This window comes from Thunnus maccoyii, chromosome 23, assembly GCF_910596095.1.
Source record: "Thunnus maccoyii chromosome 23, fThuMac1.1, whole genome shotgun sequence".
Taxonomy (NCBI): Eukaryota; Metazoa; Chordata; class Actinopteri; order Scombriformes; family Scombridae; genus Thunnus; species Thunnus maccoyii.
The window spans coordinates 13,015,445-13,027,477 of record NC_056555.1 but is presented as its reverse complement, the minus strand read 5'-3'; the positions used below and the strand labels follow the sequence as shown (position 1 = coordinate 13,027,477).

At 39.3% G+C, this 12,033-nt stretch overlaps 1 protein-coding gene across 1 annotated transcript in view; it reads right to left on the bottom strand.

Annotated features, from left to right (window-relative positions):
• Positions 1–5,684, bottom strand: part of ptpn12 (protein tyrosine phosphatase non-receptor type 12) — a 50,591-nt gene extending 44,907 nt beyond the window's left edge. Inside the window, 1 exon segment of the mRNA XM_042402955.1 lies at positions 5,080–5,684. Coding sequence (XP_042258889.1) covers positions 5,080–5,184 — 105 coding nt within the window. The 5' untranslated portion in view covers positions 5,185–5,684.
• Positions 5,685–12,033: the final 6,349 nt, after the last annotated feature.

Sequence of the window (12,033 nt, the reverse complement as noted above, 5' to 3'; positions counted from 1 at the left end):
AATACTATGTAAAAATATGCTGCTGACAGTGTTACTGTTTACATAAGATCACCACTCAATATATTTCTGTTCCTCTTTCTTTTTCTCTACAAAATCATATTACTTTTGTCGCTGCACTGATCCAACATGTTTCATCTTCTTTTAAATCCTCTTCTCTCAATGCATCCATAGTGTAGCGTCTGTAACTGGCTATCTGCTTTAAAAAAAAAACAGCAAAAAAACTCTGTCTCTTTTACATAAGCACACTAATAGCTGGTTTGGAAAGTCGTGGGTTGACAGAGCCAGTTGATGACCACCTCTGTGAAACAAGTGAGATTGCCATTGTTTGGTTTTGTGGAACCAGTTACTGCACAGATGCCCCAATTTTGCAGAACTTGCGTCATGAGACAGACTCTTGGACTCAACATTACGTACTTTCCCTTGTCATGCCCTTTGGATCGCTCTGAATTAAGCCATCATCTTCAGGTTGGCGCGATCATTCTGTGTGTCATTTACTGATGACAGGCTGCATGATATATGAAATAAACTCCCCTTTTCAGTGCTTGTGCATATATATATATATTTGGGTCTCTGATGTGCCTACTAACACAAACTGAAAATAAGAAGTGAAATATGGCCACCCAGTTTGGTGTGGGCTGGCTTGTTCTGTACTCCTATGTCACATGGGGCATGGGGCTTCTTGTACCACGCCCACATCCATGCCCCTATCTGAGTGTCTCCACCCACTAAATTTCCTGAAGTCTGCCAGCTAAACTAAATTAAGCTAAGCTAAGGGCGAAAAATTCTCAACCTAGCCAGAGCTAACATAGGAGTCACACACCACCTCAGCTGCTGTCATCAATAATAAACATCTTAAATGCCAGTGAGTCTATAATAATTTTAAAGTTACACAGTATGTAGATATCTTTGTGTATAAACAATAACATCACTGTCGTATTTATGCCTTTAGATGACGTTATTTTGAGTGTGGATGAAGCAGCTACAACGTTAGCATAGCCCTGATCGATCTGAACTCCATTCAGAAAACAAGCATTTTTTAAAGTTGTTTTTTTGTCGTCTAGCGAACAGACCTGACTGTGTGAACACAACGCTAGTTGCAACCTCAGACTGCACCGCTCGCTATGTTTTCTCCTGCAGCCATGTCTCTCCGGGGTTCACACTCAACAGTTGCCATGGTAGCCGGCAAACCCTGCAGAAGAGGGGGTGAGGTAGGCGGGACAGGCACTCAAACCGGCTGTTCTGAACAGGGATGTTTAGACAGTATGATGATCCTTGTGGTATTTTGACCAAAGCATGTCAAATACATTTTATTAAGACCCCAGGGAACTGAGTTAACTTGTGGAAAATGGGTATTAAATGGCCCCTTTAAATCTTTAAGATAGTCACTGAACCGCTCACTGACTATCATATACTCACCAGAAAAAGGCGAAGGGTCAATGAAGACATTAAAGGCACATACAGGGTATAACACTATGTTTGTGAGGATATAGCAGCATGTGATCTAGCTCCTCGATTACAACAGCACCTCAATTTTGACCAAAAATGTGTCCAATTTACGTCTTTAATCCCGGATTTGGGTTTTTCATCATGTTTTGCTCCATTTCCTTGCACTTCATGGGAGGCCCTGATGTACTTGCACCATATGCACCAGTATGTGCTGTGTAATTAGACCGCCAGTTGATGTGTCTTTATATGCATGCCACTAAAACAAAACTCTAAAATAAACAGCACTTGGTAAACAAAGACATTCATTTTGACAGCCAAAATGGGTCACAAGAATGTTTATGATGATCACAGCTGAATACCGGGATGTGAAACTTTTCACATTTGGGTGCTGGGTGGGAAAAATATCGAAAGTGTTCTTGTTTCATCAGACAGCTGAGAAAGAGAACTGAACAAACCATATAATCTTTGACTCTTTGCCCTACCGAACCACTGTAATTATGTCTATAAAACACATTCTATATATAAACAACAATAGGCAGTTAAAGTGGGTGTTATGTCAGGGTGTTCTGGTGAGTCAGTGTGCAATGGAGCACACCCCATGCGTTTGTGGTATCGAGAGTTTGACTCCAGCAATTGAAAGCTTCACGTAAGGCTCGAAATTGGTACTACAGACCAGCGACCAGCTAAAGCACTTACTTATATTTCTGGCTGTGGCTGATGAGTCTTAATTGTGCTCAGTACAATGGCGCACGGCCCACCTGTGCTCAATCAGAACAAGATTTTTTGTCTACAAGCTGCTGTGGTTGCTGAATAATTTAAGAGAAACTCTACATTCACTGGCTGACGTTGCCAGCTGAGGGCAAATTTAGCCGGAAGCCCCAGTTATATGAATGCCATAAGGCTGACATTCAGCATGTTTGCATGCAAAAAAATAACCAGATTACTGTGAATAATGAGATTAAGGAAATAGTTGAAATGACAGCACTTACATGGTCCACAGTGTCCTAACTGCCCCAAAAGACGAGGTTTATATGAGCTGTTTGAAAGTCAAGTTACTGTCTGGAGGGATGCGTGACCGCCTAAAGGCTAACAGGAAATATGTTTCACTGTAGAAACGCATTATCGTGTGTCATGCAAGTAAAGCTCATTTGAAAGGAAACTGAGCAGATATCAAACAAAAAAATCAAGAATTACAGCACGACGAGGGGCTTGCAATTAAAAGGCTGCCATTTTCAACGAGCACCAAGGCTGCCAGGGATGGCACAGCGCTTTGCCTACGGCAGAAAACTGTAGTTGTAGTAGGCAGTTTGACAAGGTGTTGATGTGTGTAAAGTTATGAATGACAAGTACGGAGCTGCTAAAAGAAGAACTTCCATTTACCCAGCCAACTCCACATGGAGCCATAAAGGTTAAGAAGAATAAGCCGCCAATAAAAAAAGCATTCTCAAGATTTTTTTAAAAAAATATACAAGATAATACTTCCAGCTAAAAGCCTATAGCACATAAGTTCTTAAAAAAGCTTTACTTCTGCTGACATGCATTATGACATGAACGGTCTGTAAATAAGCCAAGAACAGACTAGTCCCGGCTCCTTTTGCTCTCTCCCTCATCCATAAAGTACTTCCTCAATGTCTCTCACACACCCCAACGCCCCTGGTAGTCTGGTCTTTGCGCAACATCCGCTAACTCCCTATTTTCTGAAACACACACTCGAAGGACAAGACAGGCCAAGTCATCGGCTCACAATTAGACACAAATACACGGATCTCTCCTTTTTTCCAGGATATTTTTTTTTTTATATATTTACTTATTAGAGAGGCCTGGGAAATTGTGTAGCTTTTATCCAAAGTGTGCCCAAGAGTTGATAAAGCTCCAGTTTTAAAGCCAGGACAAAATGTTATGAAATGGGCCAAGAAAGAATGTTGCAAGCTCCAGCAAGCAGCTTGCATGAAGTAGGGAAGTTGGACGAAGGGAGTGTGTGTGTGTGTGTGTGTGTGTGTGTGTGTGAGTGTTTGCAACTGTAGGCTAAAGGAGAAAAATTTCTTACGCAGATTAGTTTCTTCCCCAAACAATCAACTTGCAATAAAACAAACCAAAACACCTCATTTCCCTGAATCATCATTTTTATGTAAAGTAAACCCAATGCTAACCTGCTGCTACAACTACTTCAACTGTAACTGAGGCCTGTTCAATCAGAATCCTGTTGTTGTTTTACTAATAGTACTAATAGTATTAGTTTAAGATTACATTGTTAAAAATATAGATCATAAATAAAATGTGCATTAAATATGTTAACACCAGCTATGACAAAACCTCTAGCTAGAACAACGTATCCTAATCAAAGCCATTTAGCTAAAATGATCACATCAGGACATACAGTGACAGAAGTGCCATTCCTGTTGTGGCTATTTCAGCTATTTCACAAGCCTGAGAGAAATCCTATTTTGAGTCCACAGTTGCAACACAACAACATGGACATGGAGTGATACAGTATGGGTAAACTTATGACCGCGGGTCAGCGGTCATCATAAAGCAATCAAAATATATTATCAAAAGTGTGTTATTTTAACAATACATAGCCTATATGTTTTCCCATTTGTAAGAAGGTATAATAAGATACTATAAACTACTATACATACTTTGGATTTTATGCCATTAACATTTAAACCCAGTTGTCAGTTTACTGTACACCTAACCAAAACTAATACAGTCAAATACAATTACACTCTGCACTAAATGAAGGCTATAATGTTCAGTTTTATAGTTTTAACTGATTTAGAGAGGTGTTAATTCAACTTTATGGTCATTTTGGAGGCTGTATTTGTGATGCTGCTTAATTTTATTGCATTATACTGTGTCTCTGATATTCAGTCCACTCTATTTATATCAACAACGGTTGACTAAAATGAGTGCATCAAGCCTGAGAAGTGGGTTAGGTGTATTTAGCAAATAAGGTTATTGGTTTAACTGTCATTAGGTAAATATGTGCTTCACTAAAGTGTATATTTGAACAAATATTGTACTAAATAAGTAACTACAGTCATCCTATAAATATGTCATAGAGATTCCTAGCCTTTCTATAGATTATAACAAAGCTATACACAGGAATATTACAGGTAAACCACGAGAGGTAATACGTACAAGTGAGCTGAATTTGGTTACTGGATATACACTGCTTCTTGAGAATCAGACAGGACAATGAGTCATTGCATTGTACCCCAACAACACAGACTGTAGCTTAAAACACAGTGAGCAAATAGCCACAATAACACTGCACTTTAGCCCACTTTACCTACAAGACATGTAAAAAAAAATTAGCCTGCAATGGACTGCAAAGTGACGTGAATATGTCTTGCTTTGCTGTTGTCTCTTTATTTTAAAGAAACAGGAGCCGGTGGTGTTTCTGTGGCTGTGGGAGACAATGCTAGGCCGCCATGTAAAGCCTGGAAATGGGAGGAAAAGGAAGAGGGCAGTGTGGGCCGCCCCTGCCTCACCTCCTGTGGGATACAGGGAACCAGGAGACGGGGAGGGGTTGGGATATGGAGGGTCAGTACGGAGGAAAAAGGTGGACGCTATGAAAGGAGAAAGGTCTAGATAGGAGGTAAAGGAGGCTAGTGTGAATTTTTGACCCACCATAAAGTCGCTGCCGAAGTTGTCCTCTCCCCTCTCCTCGTCCCCTTCTCTCATGGCCTTCACCCCCTGGATAAACTTTCTCAGGATGTCGGCTTGGTCCATCATTTCAGTCCTCTAGTTGCCCTTTTCCTTAAAAAAAACTACCTCCCTGAGTAGCAGGGGAGGAGAAAAATGTAATGATAAAACAAAAAAAAAAGACAGGGGGGAAAGGAAGAGGGAGAATAAATAAAAATAAATAAGCTTCACGGATCCTCCCAGGGAGTCATCGTCAGTTTACAACACCTTCTTCTTTCTTTTCTTTTTTTTTTTAAATTATCGCCCCATGTTGTTTCTCCCTTTCCTTCTTTCTTCGGGGCTGTTTTCACAACGGTAACGGTTAGTCCCGAAGAAAAGCAGCGGCGGTTGGTTTTTCTGCTCTACAAACAACTTCACAACCGTGCCGTAACATGCGCTGTGAACATTTGGTTCTGTGAGAAAAGGAAAATAAAGAAAAAAAGACAACAATCCTGGTCCGGTCGGTCTTTCTACCCCTCCCTGTCTACCTCGGTTGCCACATTCACACACACTGCTGCTCGTTATTCGCTACTGGGGAACATCCGGACTGGGCAAAGCCAACGGAGAAAACCGGCCCTCCCCTTCCAGGATATAACTACCTGTGATTGGACAGACGACACTGGGAATCACAATCTCATTGGCTAACTTCGATGTAGCTCTAAACAAAGAGCCAGATCTGATTGGATAAAATCAGTGTCTCTCTTTCGTTATTGTTCGTCATCGTTATTGTATTATAAATAACTGTTTTTTTAAAAAGTCGATATAAAAAATGCAGAATTTAAATCTATGATTTAAATGTGGTACTGTGATGTGTATTTATCTTTTTCTGATGTATTATATAATTTTATTAGATGTTACTGTTCACGAATACTGTATTCTCTTAATCTTTTTCTTAAACTTTGTATTTTATTACTTGCTAGTACTGATACTGTCAGTATTGTAGTTATGTTGTGTGTATGTATACGTATGTTTTAATGTTTTAATTAACTGCCAGATGGACCAAAAAAATTTAACCTACAGTATTTGGACAATAAAGTTATAGGCTATTCTATGTGTGTACTTTTTTTTTTTTTTTTTTTTACACTTTTCTTTATAAGAAAAAAGAAATAAAAAAGGAGGAGATGGCAAAATGTTTACATTGTGCAGTAATGTCATAAAAAGATACTTTTATCACGTGGGTACTCTGTTTAAGTGGTGTAGACTGAATAGTGTTTATTCCCAGCCTCTTATATAACAGTAAGTATAAGGATATAGCTTTATAATGCTGTTTATACTGGTAGGTAGCTGCTGTTAATACAATTCTAATATTGATCAAACTAACAACATATTCTGTGTGCTGAGAGTTTTCCTGCAGTCTGGTGTCTTACATTTGGGATTATATCTGATTGGTAGTCATTTTAAAATGTATGTAAACTGCTGTTTTCTTAATCTGTTGTAAAGAAGGGGCTGACTTTTCTCATCAACCTCTGATCCAAATCCATTCTCGACCAACTTCTTAGGTTTAACTCAAACCTTGATTTGTCCAACACAGATCCCTCTATATCAATCAGGAGATATTTTCGAGAACTGGTTAATCTTCTACGTGGTCTAAAATCAGCATGAATAGCTCTGATGATCCTGTCATGCAGCCATACAGCTGTTACATAAGTGCACTAGATAGATAGATAGATAGATAGATAGATAGATAGATAGATAGATAGATAGATAGATAGATAGATAGATAGATAGATAGATGGATGGAGAGAGATTATATGGAAACCAGAGAGAAGAAACAGCTAACAGCCAACAGATTAATGGGTCATATATATAATCTGGATTAAAATATTGCCAGAAATAGAAACAAACAAATGTATCATAAAACATTCCCACTAATGGTCACACAGATGCTGCAGACCATGTGTCATATGTACTTGTTTTTGCAATAGTAATGCACATAAAGCATATTTGAATTTAAACTTAGATTTAGAGAATGGAAGAGCTTGGATGTGCTTATCTGCAAGTAGTAAAGGTAACACTAGTAGTATAATAGACAAAGTACCATCAACAGTATTGTTATTGCTAACAGCAACAACAAATGTTAGTAGTTCTAGTAGTCGCAGCAATTCAAATTATATGAGCGTTACATAATTATATTTAGGGATGTTAATTTTGAGCATCTAGTTCATTTAAATTGAACGTAACTGACAAACTGAAGAGAAAGAAAGAGACAAAGATGGAGAGAAGAACAGAGGAAGAAAATGGTAAATTGGTATTCTGGATAGAGTTGTTGGGGAACGGGAACTCAATAGACACTTATGCATGATTAACTGTCTTCCAATAAACACACACACACACACACACAGAAGGGAAATCGAGTCACTTTGTTTTCCTTTAGTTCTACCAGTGACAACAAACAAACCCGTCTATTCAGTCCGAGTAAGAGGGAGAAGGAGAAGGGACGCTGTCACTGAGCCAACAAGCCTTCTACACACACACACACACACACACACAAACTGCTTTTTTGTTGCTCTTGTCTTTAAGCTTATTTGCTTGTTATCCTCTGTAAATATTTAATGTATTCTTTGCTTTCTTTTCCCCGTCTTTCTGTGTTTCTGCCCTGTCTTTATTTACCCGACATGAGGGACACTGCTGCTTTTCTTTTTTCTATCCTTTCTCTAGCAATTAAATTGTTTTATCTCTCCTCTCCGACAACAAAAGAAAGTGAAATTCGAATCAACAAGATGAAAACAAACAGGGAGGAAAAAGCACAATAAGCACAAACATCAAGGCTATTGATCTTTGCTGCCTTTGTATCTCTGAGTCCATTGAAAATGCAGCTAACTAACTCCATCCACTATGATATGAGCATGTGTGTGTTCACCTTTGACCTTTTGTTCTGTAGACTACAAACACATCCTTAGCTGTGTACTGAATGGGATGTATGTTTGTCTTTGTACATTAGGGCTGTAATAAACATTTATTTTCATTATTGATTAATCTGCCTATTAGTTTCTGAATTGTTTGGTCTGTAAACTGTCGGAAAATTGCAAAAATGTCCTAAAGCCCGAAGTGATGCATTCAAATGTCTTGTTTCGTCCAATCAGCTCAAGATATTCAGTTGACTGTCACATAAACAAACAAAAGAAACGAAGAAAAGCAGCAAATCTTCACATTTGAGAAGCTTAAATTGGGGAATGCTTAAACGATTGATTGATCAATTATCAAATTAGTTGCTGATACATTTTCTGTTGGTCGACTGTTTGATTAACTTTCAGCTCTTGTGTACGTTATTTTCGTGTGTTATCAATGTTAACTGCTCACCCACTATATTAACACATTAGACACTGAAGATCAACTATCATCACACGGGTTGTGTCGTACATCACCTGAACAACACCTGTGTTTGTGTGACACACAGGATGAACAACATGTACTTTTATGTTCGCAAACTCATGAGATCTGTGTAAAATTTGAGCATAACTGGAATCACCTCAAGACAAGTCTAATTTTGTTGCATATTTGCCTGAAAATGATAGAAAATGTTGTTTAGAACTGTATGTAGAAAACTATTGGGACCTAATGTTTTCATTGATAATTTGAGTTATTGTTGCGTCGTCATATTTGTTGCTGTTTAAGACGAGCTCATTCCATGTTTTTCTACTGTGTCTGTAGTTAGTTGTGTCTCTGAGTCATTACACATGTCTGTGTTTGTGGTGAGATTTGTTCCACAGTTGAGTGGAAACAGGTCAAGCAGACAGAAGAGATGAGCAGACACCAAAGAGGACTCTACTCTACTGCGTGTCTCTTATGGTTGTTTGGGGAATTACATTTTTAAAAAAGACCTTATGACCTCTTCTCAGCGCTGGCTCTGGTTGCCCTGACCTCAAGAGAGGACCTCAAGAATTTCACTACAGGGATCAATTATCAATTATAGTATCATATCCGTATTACTCTCCCTCCCCGCCCCTTAAGAAATCATCTCTGTCCATACTTTCTCTATCTTTCCCCTCTCTCCCTTTCTATCTTTCTCTCTGTCTGTCACCAATTTTACTCATCTTCTCTCTGACTGTCTGTCTCTTTCTATCTCTCTCTCTTTCAGGAATGTGCTGTTCAGAAGCAGCTGAGTGGAGGAATGTTGCTGTAACAAGCCCATACACAACCCTATAGGGAGGGAGGCTCCCAACATACACACACACACACACACACACACACACACACACACACACACACACACACACACACAGTCAGATGTTCTCTTTGACTCTCTTTCTCACCGCTGAACGATAAACTCAAATGTTCCGTCTCTCACACACGTGCACACAGTCGAGGGCAGAGCATGAAGCTGCATGTTTGAGAACTTAGCAGGATGAGTATCTGGACTGGACACACACACACACACACACAGAAAGAGATTGGGAGAGAGAGAGAGAGAGAGAGAGAGAGAGAGAGAGAGAGAGAGAGAGAGAGAGAGAGAGAGAGAGAGAACGTGAGCCTGCCTGTTGCGGTAATGAAGAAGGGTGAAAATGTCTGCCCTCGGGGTAAAGCAATGACTCAGTGGCATGTTGCACAACCCCCTGTCTCTCGCAACACTGTAAATGCTACCTTAATAATATTCCCCTTTATTACAAATCAAAAAGAGTACAAAGCCCAGATTAGTTCGTCCTCAGGTACAGAGGCATCAAATTGACTAAGGTGTGTGTCATTGAATACATAGTCTTTGGTTGTCCCTCCTAGGGGTGTGGCTATACAACCCCAGAGCACATCTTCAAGCCAGATATTACAAAAAATATATAGTAACCAAACATTGTGTACAAAATTGAACACAAAAGCAACAAAACGCACACAACCGGGAAAAGATCAACATGGAACTTCGACTAATCACAGTGAGTTACAGCTTGAAAATATATGTTATCTAAATCACTTTGTTCAGAAATCATATGTCACACAACCTACCTGTTATATAAATCATAATTCAGTCATACACAGAGTGAGAGCCAAAGATATTAAGGGAAAAACCTGAATACATGCTTCCGTACATGACTAACATCCTATGACGTGACTTGCAGGAAGACAATATCTTCATGCATCCAAAGGGCACGAGGGGTCACCGAATGCCTTGATGAAAATGACGCAAATCAGATGTAAACGTGTCTGACAGCACCTCCACCACCATCATCATCCATCTAAACACCAAATGAGAGAGTATTTTTTTCTGTAACCCTCCACTAGAGACTAGAGAAGGTGACAAGGAGTGTAACAGTTCTTTTCACGATTAGTTACACGTGAGGTTCCAATATTGAGCACACGTCTTCAAAACTCTTTACACAGTCAACACAACAGCAACAATTATGGGCCAAACTGTGGCAACATTTGTATGGTTTTTACACAAAAAACATTCATTGACCACAGCCACCAAATTTCCTGAATACTGGATCTGCAGCCCACCAAAAAACAAGAAAAATAGTAGAAAATAGAGCCCATTGAAACCTTTCTTGCTGCATATGACTCCTTACTGATGAATACACTGCAGTATGTTCTGTAGAGAGATATCAATCTTACTGTATTTTGTAATGAAAAGTTTGTTTACACAATATGCACACTTATTACACTACCAACAATGAAATAACAACATATACACACTAATAAAAGTGTTTAAGTTCATAGACTGCCGTAAGAAGAAGCATCACGTGTTGCCTGCAGTGCGTGTGTGGACTCAATATTGAACAATGCATGTAACCAATCACAAAACAAAACAAAAAGTAAAGCTGTTATTCAGAAAATAAAAACTTAATTTTGCTTATACTTTTGGCAGCCCCTCAATTTTTGAAAGCCCAAAATTAAAATGTCAGCCAAACAAACAAAAGTCACCTTAACTGATGTTACGTATGACGCAGGGTCAGTGAATCTAGAAATCAGTGAAGTTGTGTGTGTGAGATAAGTGTAGAAAACTGTGTGTGAAGCAGAGAGTGTGTGCAAAGTGGACATAGTGGTGAGGTGGGTGATGTGGCACAGCTCGGGCCTGTGTATGTGTGTGTGTGTGTGTGTGTGTGTGTGTGTGTGTGTGTGTGTGTGTGTGTGTGTGTACTTGAGTGCAGCAACACCCTCAGTATAACCCTTCCCTCAACAGATTCCAGCCAGCCTGTCTCTGTCTTCACCAATGTCACACACACACACACACACACACACACACACACACACACACACACATGCAGGCAGCCAGCCAGACATTGGCGGTTGGACGCTCTGTCAGATTTAGACACATAATTACCGTCCCAGCCTCTGGGAGCTGTGTATATGTGTGTATACGTTTGTCTCTGTGTCTGTGTGAAGCCGTCTATGTAAGCATACTGTATGTGTGTTTTACATGCAGTGTGTTATGACAGTGACACTGGTGCAGAAAAAACAGGATCCAGCATACAGTCCAAAGAGACAACACACAGCTTCCACTGGGACAAGACAGTAGACTGTACAGACAAATACACAGCAAATTCAATACCTCAATATTGAATTTAAAAGTAACCATTCAATCATTTTGGTGTGATTTTGGGTGTCCTTTTAAAATCAGGACTTTAAAATACTATTAAGACTCAATTCCTGTTACTGTAGAGTAACTTATATTATCCACTGGCGCCACCAAGTGGGCAACATTTGCAAGTTGCAGTAAAAACATCAAGAGATGAGGGCACTGAGGTGGAAATCAGTTGGTTCAGTGTGGTCCAACATGGCAAATTCTGTAAGTAGAAATACAATATTATGGTATGTATTGTATTTGTCAAATATTTCTCCTATGAATGAACTACAATTACTGTATGTGGCTGAAGATGCATGGAAAACAGGAACACCTTAGGAGGTCAGATTTGTGTTTGATCAGCTCAAATAGTTTTTAAGTATGTTTTCTCTCTTTAATTTTTTTTGACTGTT